A 24,216-nucleotide genomic window follows, 5' to 3' on the forward strand; every position below is an offset into this window, starting at 1 on the left:
TTGGAACAGCCGGAGATAAATTTCTAAAGCAGCTGCCCCGCCCTCTTCGCAGATTTATCTAATTACACTAAACTTTCCAAAGATTGCTCCATTTCGCTTTTTCCTACAGGAGTTCTGCTTTTTTTTTTTAAAGCTGATTGCAAAGTGACTTACAATTTGTAGGGTTGCATGGGCTAAATTAGAACTGTGGGTTTGCCCTGTGTGGGGATTATTGCGGATTCGAAGAAATGGGGTTTTTTTTTTTATGTTGTTCCTTCCGGAGACTACAGCATGACACCCTTTTCCAACTCTGATTATTAGAATTTCCTTTCTTGCTTCTTTTTTTTTTCTCGGGGGGGGGAGGGAGGAAGAAATGCATTTGTGACTTTAGTTATCATAGCTTATTTGGTACTTTAGAGGAAGGGTAGAAATCTGTCTTCCCATCTGCGATGTTAACCTTCACTGATCCGGTTTTCTTTTTACAACCTGTGTGACTAAAACTCTGTTCCTCTCCCTCTTCTGGGGAGGGTCTCTCTTAACAGGTGACTCTAACATCGGGCCAGTTCGAGTTTGAGATCATATCCATGCAAAATATAAACGGAGAATTGCAAAATGGAAATTGTTGTGATGGGACCCGAAACCCAATTGATAAAAAATGCACCAGAGATGAATGTGATACCTATTTCAAAGTTTGCCTGAAGGAGTATCAGTCCCGCGTTTCTGCTGAGGGCGCTTGCAGCTTTGGATTGGGATCTACCCCCGTCATCGGTGGGAATACCTTTAATTTAAGATACAGCCGGAATAATGAAAGGAACCGGATTGTCCTCCCTTTCAGTTTTGCTTGGCCGGTGAGTTGAAGCACTTAAGGCATCCTGCCACATTTTCTGTGTGTGTGTGTGTATGCGTAGGAAAGTGCTGGCTGCCTTCAGTATTCTTGGTGGAGTTCTTGGCTTCCCTTTCTCTTCTCTGTCCAGTCCAAAGAACAAGGATTTGGCAAGCATATTCAAAACCTTCCTAGGCTAGAGACCTACTGTTTGGTCCCATTTAGTTTCGAAGAAGTAGGAACTTCAGGTAGCTTGTACCACCTGAAGTATAATGTACTCTCTGTGCATTTGCTCTTTGAAAGTATGCATGAGTTCCCGTGAGAATTACAAAGGTCACAAGTTCATGTTACCATTTTATTTTTCTTCCCAATTAGTTCTTGTGCCCAGGAAAAAGGGAGGGGCAATGCCTCTCCTGGTCCCTTGATGAAATGTAGCTTGCCAGAAAAGGGCATGCTTGGGGAGTCCTCCCCTAAAGGGTTCTTCTCTGTATTCTCCCTGGTACTCATCGGAGTGGTTTGCAGTGCCACCTTCTCAAAGAATCTTGGATGCTTATAAAGCAGAATGAAAGCCAGAGACCCACCTTGCAAATCTCCCCTTGTAAGCCATCATCTACACATATATATGTATGTGTATTTGATTGCTGCTGGCTAGGCAAAAGTCTCTCTCCCCTGGAATCACGGTTCTTTAGTGTTAACTGGGATATCTATTCTAAAACACAAGGATTTACATTGGGGAAGGTTTAAACTTTAACTTTTGGAGCAGGCCCAAGAGTAATATTGGCTTTAAATAATCCAGTCTTTAAATAAGTGGTGAATCCATCTGTACCTTATGCATTTCACTTGTTCTTGATGAAGCTGCTTTGAAGTTGAGGTTCTTGGTTTATTTCAGAATATGCTATGTTTGCTCAGGTCCAAAGCTTTAACAGTATTTAAAAAACAGAAAAGCAACAACTTTGGCCAGACATGTGGGTTCCATCTAACATCCTTGTTGAAGATGCTAACAGTTGTATGTTGCGAGTGGTTTCAAAGAGTATTTCCTGGTTACTTGGAAATCCTGATGAGAATCTGCCTCTTCTTGAAGAGGGTCCCCCCTCCCATTGGTTCTTTGGAAGAGATGCAACTATGAGGTCTCAGACACAAGATTGTGTTTTCTTATTGGATCAGATTACTAAATTGGAGGCCGCGGAGGAATCAGTGGGAGGGATGCCCAAGCCACCGCCTCTTCTCTCTAGTAGTTAGGAACAGAATTTGCCAAATGCTGCTGTACTGCCTCCTGTCTGCCTATGTGGTAAAAATCTTCAGCTCACTCATTTTTCTCAGCGTTTTCCCCCTCCCAACTTTTCTTTGTTTTTTGGGGTGGGTGGGGTTGAAACCAAATCCATGTATTTAAAAAGATATTACTTAGTACAAAAATGTTCTCTATTCAGGGCTGTGGGTTGAATTTTATTGGGAATAAGATACACCATGCCAACATGCCAACAAAAGGGTACATTTTTTAAAGGGTAGTGTTTGACAATGGTCAGGGATTGCCACATTTTTATTACAAATTCAGATTTTTTTTCTTTTTCTCTTTAAATTGAGAGAAGTCTGTTGAGGATGCCTTGTTTAAGAAATCTGTCTCAGGTGTCATAAAGCAAATTGTTTCTGCCTCATTACCAAACAGTGACTTGCACTTTTGCAAAAAGGGAGCAAGGATTGAAATTGGTTGTTCTAGGAAATTCTATAGAATACAGCTCCACACATATTTATTTATAACACAATCACTGTCTATATTTGGAACCAAGTCTAACTGAGGTCAGTGGAACTTACTTCCAGATAAATCAATATAAAAATTGAACCTTTGATCTGGAAAGAAAGTGGAGATTATTTAAAAGTAAAACACATTTGTCTGCTTCTCTTTATGTTCCAGCATGGCCATGTGCTTTTCTTTCCAACTCATTCAGAAACACCAACCTGCCTTTTGTAGAAAGCATTTTGAATCAGACATGACTTAATCTTAAAATCTTTGCCTCACCAGGTTCCTTATTAGGTCTGTCTCTACTAGCTGTTGATTATTATTTTTTTTTTTTGAATTTGCCAGATAAAGCAAGCATTATGGTGGACAGTATATGCAGGCAAAAAGACACACCGAAATGGATTTAGGGTTGGCAAAATATTCCTGAATCAGAAATCTGATTCAAATTAAAGCTAGTTTCTACAGCATGGACAGAAGTTGTGTTTTCCTCTAGTGCTCCTGAGGCGTGGTGCTTTTTCCTCCCTTTCATCCATCTAGCTGGGCGTATTTGTTTTCTTATTACAGCTCTCACTTTTGTTGTTACCTGTCTTCTGCAGGCGTGCTTCAGGCCTCATGCCACCTCTTGTTCGTTAAGTGTTAGGCATGGCCAAGGCATGTTTTGGGATATTGAGCTACAAAGGCAATCCATGGCATAACTTGCACAACTCTAAACTTGTTAACCAAGGAAGTTGTTCCTGAGACTTGGATTAGGTGTCTACTCTGTTACTCATAGAACAGTTATTGTCTTCTTTTTGATGATGGGTGGGTAAACTTCCTAGCCTGTAACAAACTGGGCAGTTTTTTTGAAAGTTGGTGTAAGCCACTGCTTGACTTGGATCCCCCCCCCCATTTCAATAGTAGGAGACACATAAATATGAATTGCTATTGCTTTGAGTGATGTTGAGGGAAGCCTCTCTAGTTTGTTTTTAACAAAATCTTGCATCTTCTATTTACTAAAGATGTTTCTCCCTGTGGTCTTTTTAGAAACTACACTTGCTGCAATAATATTGTGTGACACAGCATTTTGTCTACCACTTTTTCCTAATAAACCATGAATTCTTGTTTTCTTTGAGTGAATCAAAATAGTTATTTTGGTTTTAAAGGGAGGTGTAGGAAATAGATTTGAAATTTGGTTGTTAAAACTTCCCATTGCCTGGTCTGGATTTTGATGTAACTGGATGAGTAATGATTGTGGGGACGGAGGGCTGTAAATTTCCTTTTAAGAGATTGGAGATTTGAATTAGTTGCTAGGAAACAGGACAGCAAATCAGCAGGAAGGAAATAAAGGGATCCATCCAGAACACCACACCTGCAATCATGGCTAAAATTAAGCAGGAAAAAAATGGAATTGGCTAACATTTAGAAGCTTGACCAACACTTCAACCAAGGAACATTCTGTGTATTGATTATAAAATCTCACAAAGATGCTTAGTCTCTAAAGAGACTCTATTCTTAGCTCTTATTCCTTAGAAGGCATTTGTTTAAAGACCTCAATCCAGTGCATAAATAGATTTATCTCCAGTATTTGAACTGTATTGATCCATTGAAGTAAGCAGCCATTATTTATTAAATGAAGGGGGGCATTAAAAGTTTGCTTTTTCTTATGAGGGCCCCATCTCTCCCTTCGTCCTAGGAGTTTTTGGCTTTTCTAAAATATATTTCTCAGAACCTGAAATAGTCCTTTTTTTAAAATCCCTGATGAATTTGCTAGTATATAATGTGTATCAACCTGTTGGATTTGGAATAAGGTGCTAAAGTACTTTCGCTGGCCGCAGAAAAAGTTCAAGATGGAAGTTTTAAATGTCTTAACATTTGCATGAACCTTTGGGTTTGAAAAGCCTTGGAAGCAGGCCAGGTGGTTATTTCAGAAGATTATTTTAAAAGTAGTTTGCAAATGGTAAGATTCCTTCAGAATCTGTTGTTGAGGAAAACTATCATTTTGCTGAGTTATGCTAGGCTTTTATTTGTAGCCAGTCCGCCTAAAAGCCTTTTGTCTGATCTATCAAAGGGTCTCTGACCTAAGGAGGAAGGAAAAAGAAAAGCTATCAGATTATCTCTGAGCTTGTGAATACTTTCCCATTCAGACTTTGCAAGACCAGTCGCTCCACTTAAAGTAACTTTCTGAAAGTGAAATTTGCAGCACCAAGCATAGAATTAAGCAGTGTTGGGCAAACCTACATTCACTAAAAGGACTGAGTACATCGTGGGAAAAACTGTGGAATGTGAAAATACTTAAGTTATTTTTAATGAGAGGCTACAGTGGAGCAGGTAATTGTTTGCATGGAGCTGGTTACTTTTCAAACGCTTTATCCCTTGTCGGATTGCAGCTCATTGGGCGAGGTTGGTAACCCACAATGTGTAATGCTTTGTAATCTGATTGTAATATTTTTTTACACCCTTTGCCCACGAGTTTAACTTGGAATGTGTGCATTTTTAAAACAGGAACTGGTTTGTTTATTCCCACATCCTCATGCAGCAGAAACAAAGGCCCACTGTAGGTAAATAAGTCTATACAGTTTTAAAGATAATCTAATTCTGTAGATGATTGGACTGTTTCTTGATTTCCCCTTGAGTACATTTTTCAAAAATCAATGTAGGTTATGCATTTATGCACACTAGCAAATAAATGCTTTTGGGTCACTTCTGATCAGGCTGAAAGTCCATCAGCTTTTGCTCTTGGATAAAGTACATGAGCAACCTCTGCTGTTAGAAAGAACACAGCAATTTTTTTTAAAAAAGTGTGATATTCCACCAGTGGTATTATGCTCATCCTGCTTAGGTTAGAAGACTCTGAGTAGTTAACTGCTTTATTGTAGTATGAGATTGTATTGGAAATGAAGTGATGGAATGAGAAGGTGCCAAAAGAAAGCTAAAATAAGATATACTGGAGAAATGGGATCATGCAGTGCAAATGGCCCAACATGTAATAAAATGGCTAAATTAGCTCAAATAAATGCCCAGATATTTTGTATGGTTTTCTTGTGCAGAATACTTCCAATACTATCTCTTCTCCCTCTCTCCTTTTCTTCCTGTTTGAGGCTTACTGGGTGCAACTCTTAAGTTTTTGCTTGGCTGGCTGCTAGGTATTCTGCCTATTAACCTTGTCACCCTATCCTAACTAGGGCATTGAATAATCAAAGCTGTGCTTTAAGCAGGTAGTGAAGCTAAATGCTGAGAATAGCAGATAATCTTGGTGGTGAGGTTTAAACTAGCCACTGGCAGCCCAGCATGCTTGGGAGAAGATAGATGGAAACAGATATAGAATTATCAGTTTTCTTACCTGTTTAAAAAAAACCTTAGCCCCACCCGTTGGCCAGCAGATGAAGTCTTTTTTGGAGACTATCTAGTTAAAGGCAAAAGTACAATGATTCCTTACTAAAATGATATGTTTTCTCTCATCCCACCCCACCCCTTTTAAAGCAGATCACTTTAAGTCCTTGGAATATTGTAGCCTGACCACCCAGACAGAAGCACTGATGGCTAATATTAAGCAGTGACAATAGCGTGGCCATGCTGACTGCAGAGAGGATTATTGAATATAATGGGGCCAGTCCAAAAATAATGCTAATACAGGGCAAGCAACAGGAAGCAACAGTAGACTCAGCATAGTTTGGCTCCCAGACAAACTGTGGGCTAGCTTTACACAATGACAAGTTCAGCACATCCCTAATAATAGTGATTATTATTCCACCAGCCTTGCCAGAGCCCTGATTGACTTGGTTCATTACAGACGGAGCACGCACATTCAGAAGTCACTGTGTCTTCATTTCAAGGGGGGGGGGAAGGGATGTCGTATTTGGGGGTGCTTAGAAGTGGGACAAACCTTTGCTGCTTCTGCAAAAAGGGGGGGCAGGGGGCGCAAAGCTGACTCTGAACTAAAGGAACAACTCAGCACTTATTGGACCATGTCCAATAAGATTTTTCCCAAAAAAAATTGCCATCAGCTTACCAGGGCCTAGAGCTTTCTTGCTATGCTGACTATCAGATAGCCAGGCTTTCTCTATTTGTATTATTTTGTTGATCTAGAACTAAAAATTACACCATGTTCAGATAAATGCTCATTTCTGTTCCAAAGATCCTAGAAAGATGACTTGATTTGCAGTAAAATATATAACTTGAAATTAAAATCATTTTTTTTAACAGCAAAGCCAATGGTTGTAGGGAATCCAAGTGAGAATTGCTCTGATCTAGCAAACCTATTTCAATTTGAAACTTGTTGGGTATGCTTGCTCAGTTACTCTGGGAACACATAGCTGAGCTAGAGAAGTTACGTGTTGGCTATGTTTGCTCCTTAGCCGCAAAAAAATGCCATTGTATCATCCTCCCTTGCCAGCCAGCTGATCTAGCTGATCAGCTGGTTGGCGATAAATGCTGATTTTCCACAGCTGGTGGAAACGCTTTGAATATTTTGAAAGCTATCTGAACGAAAGGGAGTGTGTTGAGTGGCAGAAAGAGGAAGTGGCCTGTATTCTCAGATGTTTTGAAGAAATGGACCTGTGTAGTCTTCAGGGCCATAAAGGTCCCCTGCCACTAATATAAGTCTTTTGTCTTAATGATATTGGCCAAAAATCTCTCAAGCTATCTAATTCGGTCCTGCAACCAGATGGTTCTTTCCTCCACCCATAAACCATCAGGCCTCTTTACAGCCTTGCAGGTACTAAAAGAGCCTCTTCCACTTTATCTATCTATCTATCTATCTATCTATCTATCTATCTCTAGAGCTTTTGCTTGATTCTGAGTAACCACATGGACTGACTTAGCTTTCTTGCATCTGGCCAGATGTATATGTAAAGTATTGCCAATTAATCTAGAATTTACAACTAATGTGGGTAGGGTAGGTGTTGTTTTTTTTTTTAATTTTAAGAGGCATGGAAGGAAATTAATTTGGAATGATGGCATCACTTCCACTTTGGGGCTTTCTTCCATTAGAAAGCCTTGGCAGGAGAACATTTCTTCTTTGTCCCCAACATGCTGTCAGGCATGTTAACATTTCTCCTTTCCCTTTTTGCATCTGTAATGAGGGAGAGATGTTTGATAGGCCTTGCTGTTTCTTTCAAGGCTGGGGGAGCTGGGGTTAGCAACTCGCCCCCAGTCCCACCCCGGTGGACTTCTGGCTAAAATGGCACGAGAACTGCTAACTTAGAACAAGAAAAATGTTCCCATTACGCTTTTTTGTTCAAGGGAATTAAATGAGTTTTTCTCCAACAACACCCCCAATCCTTTTCTCTTACTCACTTTTAGTAACTTGGCTGGGTATTGTTAGATCCTAACCCTCTACCACAGTTCTCTTTAGCAGAAGGAGGTTGAAGACAACAGCCCTAAAGTAGAAAGTGTAAACCAGGGGTGAAATCCAGCAGGTTCTGAAAGGTTCTGGAGAACCGGTAGCGGAAATTTTGAGCAGTTCGGAGAACCAGTAGCGGAAATTTTGAGTAGTTTGGAGAACTGGCAAATACCACCTCTGGCTGGCCAGAGTGGGGTGGGAATAGAGATTTTGCAGTATCCTTCCCCTGCCACGCCCACCAAGCCACACCATGCCCACCAAGCCACGCCCACAGAACCGGTAGTAAAAAAAATTGGATTTTACCACTGATGTAAACTAAGTATAAAAAGAAAGCATTCTTAACTAATGGCTAAGATTGAGAAAAGGGTAAAACTTCTCAAGATTTGTGTTTTAAGTATTTTTTTTAAAAAACCACATTGCAGAGCCAGGTCTTAACAACCCAAGTGATATGATTTATTATGTAAAACGTTTTCATCCCATTTTTCCCACTTAAAAGGCACTCCAAGTGGGAGGAGATTTAAATCTTGTGAGATGGAATATCAAGATTGGCTTCACATTTTTGCTGCATCAACCGGCAGAGGCCAGATTTGAACCTGGGACCTTGAGATAAAATCTCTTATTATAAAGTACAGTAAGGCATTCTGGCTCTTTTGGGGAAAAGCAAAACAAGGGTGAGGTGCGTGGGAATGAGAACCATTGCTGGCAAGAGTCATACTTAGATCCCTGCTTTTCCCAGGCTTGTGGAATGTAGCTGGGGCCACAGAGGCATGTACCAAATTTAGAAATTGGGGGGGGATGTAATTTCTCTAAGATGAGTTGGCTCAAGAGGGAGCTTGGTTTCATGTTATAAAAAGTGATAGGAAGGAGAGCACATTGGAGATGTTGCCTGCAAACGTCCTAAAATTCTCTGGTTTGCTCAGGAATTCCTGTGCCTTTTAATTATTTCTGATTCTATCATGACTACAACCCCCCCCCACCTCCCAAAATGGGACAAAACAATTTTCTTTGGGGAAAGAGAGAATAAATGACACCTGTTTCGGAAGGTTTTTCTGAATTGCAGCCTTTTTTTAAAAAAAAATCCCTCCTCTTTTATCCATTGATGTAAGCTTTTCTCACCCCAGGGAATCCGATTGTATTCTTGAGGTTATATACTTGGGTTAGGAGTGTGTAGTTAACTAAGGAAGGAAGAGGTAGGGGTCAGTTTTATGGCCGTGGGAACCTAACAAGTATGCATTTTCATTGGATGCCAGCACATAAAAGGCCTGCCCCAGTTTAAACAAATATCAAAAGTGTTGTCAGTCAAACTGTCATTGCTTGCAGAAGCCCAGGAAGATTTGTAAACCAGAAGTAGGTAATGGGCACGTTCTAGAAATTTTGGGTTACAAATTCTGATTTATTAACATTACACATTCTCACTGATCCAGAATCACAACCCAGGGCAGCTGGAGGCTGATGTCGGAAGCTAAACAGCATCAGTGCTGGTGAATGTTGGATAGAAAAAACTGCTAGGAAATCTCCAGGCTGTAAACTAGACTGAGAAATTTTTAAAAATGGAAGGAGGCAAGTGGCAAATCATTTAATTTCTACGATTGCATTCATATTGTCACCAGGACCCTCAGTCTCTTTGTAGCAACATTGTTTGCTCTCAAGAGCTGAAAGTAGACTTTTTAAAGTAATGGCCAGGATTGCAAGGTTCCTCCGTCAGTACGTCCCGACTAGAGATAGCCTTGGACAGCAGATTGCTGAAAGTATATCTGTGTGGAAGGGCTGCATTGGGATGGCTGGCAAACTGTAGAGGGGGTTTGCACAGGAAGAACAAAGTTTACTCAGCAAAAGAGAACCAAGAAAGGACTAGATACCTGGCTTGTACAGATATTAAGTTTTCTTATACCACAAATCAGAAACGTGGTCGATGGTAAGCTTGTGTCTCGGATATAGATGTGGGCATGCTTGATAACAGCCTGTCCCAATATATTCTCCATCACAAGGAAAACAAATGAGTTTAGAGAAGGGGACTTTCCCTTATCTCTGACATTTATAGGATGGTTACTGTTGGGGCAACTTAATCATCACATCATCCTGGTAAGGCTGAAATGGTAGTGGCCAGACACAGTGTGATTCCCTGATGAGAACTGGCCTGTTAAACAGTAGTATGAGCCTATTCCTTCCTTTCTGAAGGTTCATATTACATGCCTTGGGAGGCTTGCTTTGTGTTTTTGATTCTGAATAAACCCTGCAGGCGTTTTTCCTCGTTCCCAAGCCTAAACTTAAGGCATACATGGTTTTCTTTTCCTGTAATTGTATGGAGGCCTCTTTGTCTTTGGCTGGCCAAGGATAGAGTTGCACTAGTGAACTGGATGTGACTTTCTCTTGTAGCTGCCTGCCTACTTGTTGCCTAGTACCTTGACTTGATGGGATGTGTTCAAGATGTGGAATTCCTTGTGTCTGACTGGTGTATTTATTCAAAGATGTGCAAAGGTCAGACATGGCATGGGAAAAATTAAGCCTCTGTGCTGTATGCCTGCATTCCTTGGCTATCTTAATTGTTGATCTATAGAGTGGGGATTGATGCACACCTCTTAACTCTCTAATGTCTTGGTGGCGCATGACTTTTAAAGCAGAAATCTCCAGTTGGGTGCTACTGGAGATTTCTCTGACCCTGACTACTAAAACTGATCAGGCCGAACAACAAACATGGGACACGAGAGTCAGGCTTCTATATGAACTGTAAAAAAAAAAAAAAAAAAAATGAGTCCTTTCACTAGGCCAGGTGAATTTTTTCCTCCTGTTTTTGCCAACTTACAGGTAAGCTCTTGAATGGCCACTCAAAACCCTCCCAGTTAAATACCTTTTTGCCTAATAGGATTGCCAAGGGCCACTATCACTCTCCGATCAAACAAAAATCAAGGGATAAAATAATACCACGAAAGTGACTCTCTTGAATTGAGCATGCAAACAAATTAAGACTCGCTAGAGTGGCATTAAAATGTGGTGTGGTGGTTAGTACAGCAACAGTAGCCCTTGTAGCAGTACAATCCTGCAGGCCAACAATGCTAAGAGGAGCTGGAACTGTTTGAGGAAGGTATCTTCTGAAATGATTGTGCAAGCCAGCAGTGAAAACATCTTCTTAACTAGAGGTAGCATGAGTGGCCATAATTGGCTCTTTTGTTTTTTGTTTTTTTGTATGTGTGGTATGCTTCCAGCTTGCTCTAACATGTTGTGCCTCTCTGCACTAATAGAGCCTGAATGTTGCCGCAATTAATCCAAGGAAGAAGGGTGCCTTGACAGGTAGAACTGCTTGCCCATAAAGCTTAATGTATATTTACATTCTGATGCTGGTATCTTGGGTTTCCGATATGTAGGGATGAGGTGGGCGGGGGGGGGGGGCGAGAAGGAATGATATGAATAAGGTACTTCAGTCTTTTTTTTTTTTTAAGATCATTGGTGTTTAGTTGTGACTCAGGAAAAAAGGCCTGTAATGGAGTGGTAATGAAATATGAGTGCTGTAAAAGAAAAAGAAATCGGCCATTCATTGCAAGACGGGGCACAAGTCTCTGCTTGCCCAACTTTGCATGCTTTTGGAAGCATTTTCCCACAGTTATCAGTGAACGAAATGGAATCCTTGTCTGCTTTCAATATGAAGCATATTTAGGCTGCCGTCCAAGACTGTACCTTTAAAAAAAAAGAAAAGAAACACTAAACTTTTTCTCTTGTTCAGAGACCGAAGCAAAGCAAAGTCAAAAGCAATTCATTTGCGTTCTGTTTAGAAAAAGTCAGCTTTGTGTACAGTATATAACAGGGGTTGTTTTATCTCAAAGAAGCTATTTGTTTCAGGTAGTTTTTCATTTCTTCCCATTGGTCTTCTAAGTGGATGGCTAGCAAATGCAGAGCAGTTAATAAACATAAGGCAAATTTAAACCTTAGGAGTTACAATGTTCTTTTTGATTGTCCAAAAATCATTTGACTTCTCCCACATTTCTCAAAATTATGATGATCTAATAATTGCACCTGGTCTCTTTAATATTTGGCAGACTCTTAATCTTTTGGCACGCAGAGTTACATGAGAAATAAGCCTTCTTTTCTTTGTGTGTGCGGGGACCAAGTGTGTATTATTTGTTGTAAGTGCAAAAACTTTAAGCTCTGAAATGATTCCAAAGTTTTTGATTGAAAAGTTTGTTGTGGCCAGTCAGTGTAGAAAATTTTAAAATCCATCCAAAACTTTCAACAGGGAGAATAATACCCAAAGAAATGTTCTGGAGAATGTGAAAGTTTGCTCACTCCTCCATGCTATTTGGATTGGTTTTCATTTAATTGTGTTAGCTATCTCTCAGGTTTGGATGTCATTTTTAATAAAGACATTTTAGAAAGTTTCTATGGCTTAGAACAGGGGTCAGCAACCTGCGGCTCCGGAGCCGCATGCGGCTATTTGGGCCCTCTGCTATGGCTCCCTGTCAGGTGATCCCACCATTGGCTGGCCTCGCCCTCCCCTCCCAGTAACTCCTTGCCTGGCCTGAGAAGGTAAGGGTGATTGCGGGGGATGGAGAAGTGGCCAGGGCAGAGACAGAGAGATACAGAGAGAGGGGGAGAAGAGAGAGATATGTCAAAAGGGTTGTGTGGTTCCCAGTGTTTTTTAACTACTGGTTCTCTGCCCTAATGACCGGTTGGGTAGGCGTGGCTGGGGCGGTGTCATGTGACTGGTGGAAGTGAGTGACATTGAGTTGGCCATGCCCACCCAGGTTTTGTGGCTCCCGGTGTTTTCTTTTCTGTGGGAAACGCATCCGAATGTACTGTCCTGGCATTTTACCGTTTGACAAGCAATGTTCAGCATTAATAGTAGTTATTAGTACCCTTCATTTCATAGTTTATACCAGTTATAATGTTCATCATAGACAATGTAACCTTTTTAGACATCTTTCCTGGTTTTACTGCCCAACTCCTGCAGTCCAATTTACCTAAGCATTTTGGCTCACCATTCATTCTTTGTGGAGTTCGGAGAGAGCCAGTTGGTATAATGGTTAAATCAGGAGTCTGTGAGTTCTAGTCCCACGTTAGGCATGAAAGCCAGTTAGGTGACTTGGGGCAGTCAGTCTCTCTCAGCTCAACCCATCTGACAGAGTTGTTGAGGTTTAGAAAGCATTATTACATAGGTTTGCTGCTTTGAGGTACCTACAAAGTAGTAAAGGTGGGATAAATTTAAAAATTGGGTATAGAATGGACAAATGAAGATGACACCACCTGCCCTCTAGTTGATTTGGGTTGCAGGTCCTACTGTACCTTGCTGCTGGGTTTATAACTTTGATAGGGAGGTCAAAGTTCAAAATCTGAGGAAGCACCAGATTATATCCCTCTGCTCTCTTGAGTTTTTAAATTCCTGTTTCAATTCAAGGTTAAAGAGAAGGTGGCTTAGCTAGAACAGCTGGCATTCTTCCAGCCTAAATCTGTTTGCCTTGTATACAGCAATGACTCCTGGCATTTAGATCTCACAGGGCAGCTTAATGAGTTTATAAGCATACAGTTGCCACTAGTTCAACCATTTTTAAACTCTTCCTCCAGGTAGGTTTTGAATGAGGAGAGACTACCCTTCTATTCCTTTCCCCCACCCTTGTTTCATGGCTGCTTTATACATTTCTCCCTCTCTCTCCCTTCCCCCTCCCTTTCCAAATTCATCTGCTCTTTCCTTTCTTTCGTTACCTGATCCTTGTGGGAGCAGTGATGCCTTTGCTTTAGACAAAGTGTTCAAAGAGGTGCTGAAAAGCTGAATCTTTAGAGATTATGGCTCTGAACCTTGACAGTGCAATTCTAGCAACCATGCCTGGCTTTCTGAATGGGAAACATTGATATTTGTAAAATATTTGGCTATTATTATTATTATTATTATTATTATTATTATTATTATTATTATTATTATTATTATTATTATTATTATTATTAAAACCTCCATCTCTCAGGGCTGTTTCTTCCTTGCAGCATATTTTATGTAACATAACAACAAAACCCTGGAAGGGATGGTAACTTCCTTCCTAAGTATGTAAGATGCATTAGTGGTGACAAAGATGAAACTTTTCACCTTAAATTGCTTGAACCAGGAAGGATAAGGCAGCTTAAGCAGCTGCAAGAGGATCACCTTTGTTTCAGCTATAATCTATTGCCTATTTATGCTTACAGGCAAGTCACAATTTAAAGGAAGAAGCTCAACAGTTTTCAGAAGGTGCTCTATAAAACTTAGGACAATAGTAGAATAAGTGTGTTTTACAAAAATGACTGATTCCTATTACTATCTTGCAGAGATCCTACACGTTACTGGTTGAAGCCTGGGATTACAGCAATGACAGTGCTAGTAAGTATGCAATTTCCCTTTTTGTTTCCTTTTCTGGAATTATATAAGAGTAAGCACTAAACGATGGCATTACAACAATGAGGCCCTTCATCATGTTTTGGCAAAGTTGCCGTGCATTTCTTAATCACAATAGTGTGCACCTATGGAAAAGGGAAAAACTGATAGACATACACTAGGAGTCTTCTGGATGCATTGAGAGTACAGCTCCAAGAATTCCTAACTAGCCTGCTGCTGTGGTCACAATGCCACTGTTGGTACCCTCTTAAAGAGAACATTGTAGAATATCTCCAGTCTTGGACAGAATTTTGGGTGAGGTCAATATCAGGGAATACCCCTGTGATTAAATTGACCAGATAAGAGATGACAGTTCCTTAAGTTATTCTGAAATTTACATTTTTGATAGACATCCTGTTACAACAACAGAAGGATTTTTTTCCCTCCTTCCCATGATGGTCCCAGGTTGAATGAGAAGAAATCTGCTACATTAGGGAGAGAGAATTTATCTTCCAGGAGAAACACATCTGGACTGCTGGTCTATTGTTGCATGGTTCATAATGAACGTTAGTAAGAAAAATGAGACAGAAAATTCTCCAGGATATTTCCTTTCAGGCAAGCTGAAAAGATTTTGAAGCATGTATAGAAAGTTCTTGTGGGTGACTACTGGGATTGGTTGATCCAGTTTTCCCCATGTGGCACTGAAAATCCTTGCTAGGACAACTATGGATGGTATCCCTGGGCTATAATGTGACCGTTTGCTAGCCAGCTTGCCTGAATTGGGGACTGTATTATAACCGAGACTGAGCAGAGAGGAAAATCTGGAACCTTAGTATAATAAATTTTTGGAGAAGAGAGAAAATCAAATCAGAAGAACGAAGCACGGACAGAGAACAGGATAGATAAAATATCCAGGTTGTAAAACGAGCAAACAGAACAACTAACAAGTAGGTATTGTGGAACAGTAGCAGAGCCCCTGAATCTAGAGACCCTGTCCCTGAGAAATCAATCATGGTCTTCTTTCCTAAAAGTGGGATTTTTGATACAGTCAAGATCTTGCCAAGGAATAAGGAAAACTGGGTGTTTTCTGCCAACCTTGTTTTTGAATGTAGTGTAGTTTATAACTTGGACTATGATGTAAATGCTTTTCCAACTGTCCTGTTCCTGCCATGACAGAAACTTACAGACGTGCCACTGAAGATTATGTCTTCCCTAGGGATGAAGCTACTAGCAGAGGTAGGGACCTAGGTGGTAGATATAGAAGCCAAGAGATAATGAGATAGGCATGTCAGGTTTTCTCTAGCAAAATAAATAGGAACCTGGACAAGCCTTTGATCTCAGGTGAGAGATCTGAAAAAGAATGGGGCTGAGGGAAAGAATGCATCTGAAACTCCCCTGAGTAAGACATAAAAGGCTATCTGCCATGAAGAATTAAACATAACTAACAATCAAGATCAAGCATTTTGTGAAAGCCTACTCAGTTATCTCTCTCTTCTCCTTGGGAGCAGACATTGGACAAAGCACAGGCATATCCTTTGACCAATGAGGCCAAAAGAATCACCCAGCACTCTTTAAGCTTGACATAAGCAATGGAGCATTGGTTCAATTATTCTGGCCTGTGAGATTATGATCTTGATCACTAGCCACTATTCCGTTTCTTACTGGAATTCAAACCATAGAGAAATGAAGTTGGCAAAATCTCTGGAAGACCCCAGCATATAACCACATCTGAATTCATGAGTGAGGTAACATTGAAACCATATGTGTTCCCTTAGTTTTCTTTTAGAGAATTTCACCTGCGCAATCCTCCTTAATTTTTCCGGGTAAACTCACAAGTGCTGATTTTACAGTTCTTTCCTCTGTGCACATTGCTTCCCGTACAATTTTTACGTCGTGTGCTTAGTTCTTTAGGAGTATGTTTTCAATTGATCCACAGCAAGATGCTATGTCATGCAACTCAGATGAAGTTCTATGTATGGATTAGAGCACGGATGTCAAATTCGCCATGTCACGTTGCCGTCACGTGATATTTCACAATGTTTTTTCCCATTCGCAGAGCTGGGATGGGCATAGCCTGCGCATAACGCATCCAGCCCGTGGGCCGCCAGTTTGACACCCCTGGACTAGAGGAAAAAATGGCAGCATATAGGTCACCTAAATAGGTGACAGGTATGTTGCAGAGATAGAATGAGTAACATCTGCAGTCATTCTGGCTTTTCAGAGTTGGCAAATGCAGTTCAAGGAAGAGATGAAATTTTAGAGATCCTTCATATTTGAAGCAACATGATGTTCTTAAGCTTGCTCTTGATTTGGAGATAAAAACAAATGTCTTCCTAGGTCTTGCTGATTTAGGCAGATGTACATCACTACTACCACCATTCATATTTAAATCACATGTATGCCTCCTCCAGTTAACACTTAGTTGTATTCTAGTTCTTTTTGGATCTCCCTCTTCACGATAATACTCAGCTTTTTCAGACTGCTGCTTACAGCCAGTTCCATTGGTAAACATAGGTTACATCAGAGCAGGGGTGAAATCCAGCAGGTTCTGACAGGTTCTGGAGAACCGGTAGCGGAAATTTTGAGTAGTTTGGAGAACTGACAAATGCCACCTCTGGCTGGCTCCAGAGATGGGTGGGAATGGAGATTTTGCAAGATCCTTCCCCTGGAGTGGGGTGGGAATGGAGATTTTGTAGTATCCTTCCCCTGCCACACCCACCAAGCCACATCATGCCCACCAAGTCACGCCCACAGAACCAGTAGTAAAAAAAATTGGATTTCACCGCTGCATCAGAGTGATTCAGTTATGCTTCCATTTCACTAAACAGCTTTCCTAATGGCTATGAAATTTTTAGGGTATTTCTTTTCAACCTTGGGGGAAAAAACCCTAACTTCAGGAATTGTTATTATCCCCTTATAATTGTAATTGATGGGGGATAATGCCTTCTCTAAGAACACCTGGTGGTGTCTTGAGTGAAATGCTTCCATTCATCTCCAACTGTGTTTGCTTCCTTTTTTGAAATTTACATAACTCTGCATAGGAACTATCATATATGAATGGATAAACTTAAAAATGAAACAGAAACACCCTTTTAAAGGGAGGAGGAAAACAATTTAACGAGGAGTTCATTGTGCAGGGCTGTGCTTCTCATTTCTATCTAGCCAACCTTAAATATTCCTTTCCCAAAATTGTTGTGAAAGCTCTCCTCCAGAGAAACGTGCTTGCTAACATTTACTCATGGTATATCTTACTATGGTGAAGGTTTCATCATTGGTTGGATGTTCTCTTCTGCATTGCAAGGAAAGGATGGAGAACACTTCCATTACAGAAGCAAGTGCATTTTGTGGACGTTGAAATTAGAAAATACAAGATTGGCCTTAGCATAAAGGCATAAAACAACATATGAAAGAGAAATCATTCTCATATAGGTGTTGCCGCATTAACTCTACTGGAGAAACTCTGCATTTGAAAGAAGCTCTTGTTTGCTAGAAGAGCCTAATTCTTTTCATTCTGCATCTTGTACTATCTCTTTGAATAGATCTCATCTTTATTTCATGAAACAGAATGTCTGAAGCTTCACAATGAATCCTTTATTTGTTCGAACATTCTGGAAGTGAAGTTTTTCACCAACCCCCCTTCTTAAAAAAAAGTTACTTAAAATCCTTTTTTTGAAAAGCATGTTTGACCACATCCAGATGGAGCTTTGCACTTATTCATGAGTAAATTTGCAATAGATCTGGTATTGCATAATTGATTACAATGGTGACCAGGCAATGGAAACTTCCTCCTTTCAATATTATGTTGGTTATCTGCTATTGCAAAGTTTTATTAGGTCTCGTAGAACTTTATGATGAATAGATTAGAATGCAATATTGTAATGGCAATTGATTCATAATTTACATCTGTTTTAAAATAACGGGATAGATTAATTCATGTAACTAAAGCATTTTAAATTGCTTTTGGAGAAACACAATTTAGACTGGATGACAACACATTTATCTGTCCTAATTGAAGTATTAAATATTTTGTGGAAAATTTTAGAATGCTGTTCCCTAAAGCTAAAGTCCAGAAGCCCTATTAATGTCAGATTGAAGAGCAAACATTCTCAATTATATTTCAGTGCTGAGCACTTCTATCTTGCATAGCTAGTAATTGAGATAGGTTACTGGAAGAAGTAATCTTAACATACCTGGAAGATAACTGTCTAGTCTGCCATCTTGTTTCTAATAACGTCCAGTCAAAGCTTTCTGAGTGGCTCACATTCAGCAGCCCTCCATAACAAATACTGTCTTATTCAAGTCCGGGCGAGCCTTGAATTTGTATAAATTCCAGGATCTCAAAAGAACGATAGGAATCTTGTTACCTTGATGTGCTTTCCAGATATGGCATATGAAGAGCTTATTGTTCTTGAAGAATAAGATTAGATGCAGGTATGGAGTGGTTATGATACATAAGCAGGTATTCTATTGGTCCTTTCTCTGAAAATAGATGTATGACAGTTTTAAAATACTTTCTTCAGATGTTCTTAGATGGGAGCTGTCAAATGTACTAAAAGGATAGGCAATCTAATGCCTGCTAGGAAATCAGCTCAACAGGGGTGTCAAACTCGCGGCCTACAGGCCAGATGCATCCCACCACGCCCTCAAATTTTAGTGGAGGTGGGGAAAGTGATACATCGCGTGACGACAACGTGACAACATGAGTTTGACACCCCTGAGCTACAATGACTATAATGGGATTTGGCCTACAAATAGTTTCAGTCATGGTGCATAGGAATTCTGGGAGTTGCAATCCAAAGTAGGTTGTAAAAGACTGGGTCTGAAGATAGCAATAGTCATTGGGTGGTACCATGCTGGTTCTTTCAAAGGACCTGAACCTGTAGGACTGGGCATTCCTCCTTTGGAACATATCATGAACATCTCCTTTTAAAGGACACATCAGCAACATAATGAAAGTTAACAGGAATTCTTCCTAAACAAGGCTGAGATAATACATATGAAAATTACAGGTGTCTGGAATCTTTTGCGAGATTGGAATCTCTTTGTTGGAATGAGAAAGTTCAACTAACAACTTAAAAGAATGCATTCTGAATAGCATTAGATATTGTCAGTATATTTTCTAATAATTCAAGCAGACCTTAGGAAAGCGTTTTGAAGATAATGTATTGTCCAGTTCTCCCTATCCTAATCTTTATAGTCTTTAAATCCAAGACTAACACAATCAAAAAATGTATTCCATTTTCTGGATACTGTTAGATGGGTAAAGATGGCCTTGAGGATTGATTTAACTAATGAATGTTATATGGTAATAACCTTATGAGCTTCTGAGTAGGAATAGCTTCCTTATTTCAAATTTAAGAGGCTGTAGCCTACTTGCTTACCTTAACAGATAGAAAAAAAATCTGCACAGCACAGCTTGAGCCCTTTTTTTGCCCTAGTAACAATTGATTGCCAAATGTGTCCTGGTTTAACAGTACAGAATACCCTCTTGGAAAATTCTCGAGAGGGAAATTGGATTTTGATATCAGAAGCTGAAAGGATCTTAACAGCCAGGCATCCCACTACAACAGAGCAGATTGTAGTAGGAAGATTAATGATCCTAGTCACTGGTGAAATCCAAATTTTTTTACTACCGGTTCTGTGGGCATGGCATGGTGTGGCTTGGTGGGTGTGCCTTGATGGGCGTGGCAGGAGAAGGATACTGCAAAATCCCCATTCCCACCCACTCCTGGCAGAAGGATATTGCAAGATCTCCATTCCCATCCCACTCTCGGGCCAGCCAGAGGTGGTATTTGCCAGTTCTCCGAACTACCATATTTTCTGGCGTATAAGACGACTTTTTAACACATGAAAATCTTCTCAAAAGTCGGGGGTCGTCTTATACACCGGGTGTCATTCTCCTGTAACCAGGCAGACCAGCCCGAAAGGCTCTGGCAATCCAAGCTCTGACGATCCCAGCTGAGTTGCCTGCTAATCAGGCAACTCAGCTTGGATCGCCAGAGCCATGTAAAAGAAAAAAAGTTTTCCCCCTCCAGCTTGCTTATCTTAGCTGCTAGTGGCAACGCTTGCCTTGCTTCGCTTGCCTGAATCCATTCCATCAGCAAGCCACTCCCTGCCTGCAATCAAGGAGGCAGGGAGTTGTGGACTTCAACTCACAGAATTCCTCAGCCAGCAAAGCAAAGCTGGCTGAGGAATTCTGGGAGTTGAAGTCTACAAGTCTTAAAGTTGCCAAGGTTGAAGACCCCTGTTCTATTGGGTAAATTTTTTTCCCCCTTGGGAGCTTTAAAAAAAATAGTTAATTGGGGTTTTTTTAGTTGTTCTTTTTTAGACCTAGCCATTTAAAGTTTAGGAAGTTTTAAATTTAGCTTTCATATAAAAATTAAAATAAAATAAAATAATATTTGTGCAGCTTTCTGAGATTTAGTGTGTTTCTGTAGTGTTTCACTCTAACTACACAAACACACAAAATCTCACAAAGCTGTATATGGAATTTTGTGTGTGTAAAGTTTGAAAGTTGGGTTTTTGGGCTTTTTGTGGCTGTATGAGGCTTGTTGCAGGGGCCATTTTGGGTCTAGCACAGCTGCTTTTACATTGTGGGTGAGCCAGTTGTGTTGTGTTGTGTGTGTGTAAAGTGTGAAAGTTGTTTTTTTGGGCTTTTTGTGGCTGTGTGAGGTTCCTGCTTATTGCAGGGGCCATTTTGGGTCTAGCACAGCTGCTTTTACATTGTGAGTGAGCCAGTTGATGTTTTTTAATTTTTATTTGGTGTGCATTGGAAGAGGGGTAGTCTTATATGGCGAGTATAGTCCAAACCCTTTATTTTAACAGGAAAAGTCGGGGGTCGTCTTATACGCCCAGTCGTCTTATACGCCAGAAAATACGGTACTCAAAATTTCTGCTACCGGTTCTTTGAACTGCTCAAAATTTCCACTACCGGTTCTCCAGAACCTGTTGGATTTCACCCCTAATCCTACTGTGTCTAAACTACCTGCCATTTAATGAAGAAAACAACAATTTATCTGTGGATCTTGACTTGCCCAAAACAGTACAAATACATTTTGTAATGAGTTTAGGCAAAAAATATAACTCTGGACACCTTCATCCCCCTTCTCTTTCCTACATTCCTATCAGTGTCCAAATGCTTTCATTTTTTTCCCTCTTCTCATTTTGATTCAAAGTGTAAGATTCCAGCGTGGTCAGTGGCAAAATCTACAGATCGCTTTCTCTCTAGGCAGGCAGGCTTTTTTTTTTCCCCCACTGTCTGCCGCCATTGGGTTGCTAGTCATTAACCTTCCATTTCTGTGGCTTAGTAATGGCAGGTTTCTCAAGCTCTGAACTAATTTTCTTTGGGTACAGCAAGCTGCCAAGGTGGGAGTGGAGAGAAGGAGTAAAGAGTATGTGGAAAATCCTACCACAGCTGGTTATGTGAGTGCTTGTTTTTTCCTGTGTGGTGGCTAATAACTGCCCAATGATGTTATGATATACTAAGGTGAAGGGGGGGGAGCAGAGGCGGAGCATTTTACACATACAAGTTGTATTCCCCTTGTCTCTTCAGAACTTTATGTGAACATAAAGCTAAGTCTGCAGACATAGAGGTCATGCAGTTGCTAGCAGCACGCTCTTGCGTCCATGGATAAGGGGACTGTTGCCTTGCATGTGTGAATTGGCCCTACAGGTATCGTCATTATTAGGGAAATGAAGTGTGCAACAATGGGCCTTTATGGTGCAATTTACATTACAAACTGCCCTGGAACAAATATTTTGAAAGCTGTTAGTTGAATAAGTAACTAGGTCTGTGTTCCCAGCATAACTGTTCTCAAAAGAGAGGTATGATATCCTTGCAGGAAGCGGTTTTTAAATACAGCATTAAACCTTGACTGTATAGTATTATAATATCGGTTTTTCCACCATGTCTGTAATAAGCCAGTAAGTAGGGAGTGAACATGTAGTTACTATTAGTTCAAGATTATAACTGAAGATAAATTGTAAATTGCCGTATTTCTGTCATAAAAGAATAATGTAGTTTGCTGAATCTTTTTACTGAAAATCCATAATTCTATATATTATGTTTATATATTGTATATATAATACTCATATCCAATGTAACTACTTTTCCCAAAATCATTTGAACAAATAGATGAGCATTCAGCCAAAACTGAATGCAAGTCCAAATCTTGTGCATAAGTGACCCCGTCATTTTAAACTTCCATTTTTGTATTTGTTAAACTAATGTTTTAAAGAGGTGTAATAATAATCTTACTCTTTATTTCAATACCTCCGCAATATTCTTTAACTGTCTATTTAAAAAAAAAAAAAACCTGCAGATTTAGAATTGTCTAACTTAGCACTTCTGAGCTGATAATAGTTTGAAGGCTTCTAATGTGTTTGGGTCCCATGGTGAAATCAGGACAAGTTTTAACAGAATATACTGCTATTCCACATTTCAGTTGCAATTTCTCTTGCGATAACTCAAATGGCTTAAAAGCTTGATTGGCATTTACTTGTTCAGAAGTATTAATACCTCTATTAGCCCATAATTAAAACAGCCTTTAATGCTGGAAATAGAACTGTGGCTAAAAATGGAGCAGAGCCTCTCCCACAATATCAAGTGGGATCACCTAATCCTCCCTGAAGCTCTTATATGATAAAAAATAATAATAAACCAAACAAGGAGGCTGTTTTAGTAACATAGCCGTCAACCTGAAATACCTGAATTGACTTTTGTCCTTTCTTATAACTTCATGGATTACATTTTTGCCATGGCTGTTCTGCAAACAAGACTAACTTCAGAAATGATTTGCATACAGAAGTCCATGTTCAGTTTCTTCCATCTGAAGTATTTCCCAGCTGAGCTGGAAGAAATGTTATGACCCGCCCTAGACAGCCATGAAAAGTTGTAATTCACAATACTAGGCTAAATAGGACTATCATCATCTAACTTAGTTTAAGGCTATGGAATATATTTATATGCTTGTTGATGTTTTTAGTCCGTGATCTGGTTACCAATATAGCTGAAGGGAGCCTGCAAAAATGGCTTCTGTTTCAATATACAGTTAGAATATTCATCTCTTCAAATTAACTTGTGTATATATTAAAAAAACTGGGAAGACTTAGAAATAATCTTTACAAAGTAAGCAACCACGAGTTCATATCTTTCTTTTTCATTGTTGTTCCAAAACGCATCAAAACAAAAATTATGATTTTAAAAATTGTATCTTTAAAAAAAACTGCTTGAGCTGATTTGTTCTTTAAATCTGTCTTGCTTTATTGTCATTAGCCCTGCTGTCACCTTATTTATATCTTGACATTATTGCCATCTTTTTCTCTTCCCTCTTATTTTCTCTTTCCTTCTTTCCTCCCCCCTTTTTTTCCTGAATGTATTAGGCACCTTTCCGTGCCTAGATAAATTTTCATGCTATATCCCAGAGCTGCTAGCAAGCAAGTCTTATGGCAGTGTCAGATAACTGAAGTCACAAGGCTGGACTACAAAGTGAAATACCACAGATCTATAAACAATGTTCCACAGTAATGTGAAATTTTCAGGTTTTTGGGTATATCCCACAGCAGTTGAGGGCTTTCTTTCAGAACTAGGATGAGTTTCTGAAACCAACCCTTCCTTCAAAGAGATCATGGAGAAATCTTGTTATATTATCTCTACCTTCATTTTTCCAATTTAGCCCTTTACATGTCCACGCAGACCCTGTGAATTCATTAGGCTTACTCACAGTTAAGTGTGTATATAATGACAGCTTACAGTAGCTTGAAAACTGGCATCTAAAAAGATGAATAAATATCATAACTGGCTTTAAAAAGTTACTTGGGAAGGTGAGCAACCATTGCTTTAAAGTTGCTTAGACCTGTTTGTCTGGAAATTTTTGGCATGGATTTTCCAAGTCCAAATAGGTTTTGTTACAACACTTCTACTGTATATGGCCCAAAGGCTTTATAAATGCTATGCAAAGGCTATCGAGTTGTTGGATGAATAATCAGAATAAAGCACAAGACATTGTAAGTGGGAGCTGAGCTCTTCT

General features: G+C 39.9%; 1 protein-coding gene across 1 annotated transcript in view; it reads left to right on the forward strand.

Moving 5' to 3' along the window:
• The window catches only part of JAG1 (jagged canonical Notch ligand 1), a 60,988-nt gene that overhangs the window by 1,045 nt on the left and 35,727 nt on the right, over positions 1–24,216 (forward strand). Inside the window, exons 2-3 of the mRNA XM_034432378.3 lie at positions 522–827; positions 14,143–14,194. Of these exons, the coding sequence (XP_034288269.1) occupies positions 522–827; positions 14,143–14,194 (358 nt within the window). The remainder of the gene's footprint in view (positions 1–521; positions 828–14,142; positions 14,195–24,216) is intronic.

This window comes from Pantherophis guttatus, chromosome 1, assembly GCF_059756535.1.
Source record: "Pantherophis guttatus breed Tessera chromosome 1, ASM5975653v1, whole genome shotgun sequence".
Lineage (NCBI taxonomy): Eukaryota > Metazoa > Chordata > Lepidosauria > Squamata > Colubridae > Pantherophis > Pantherophis guttatus.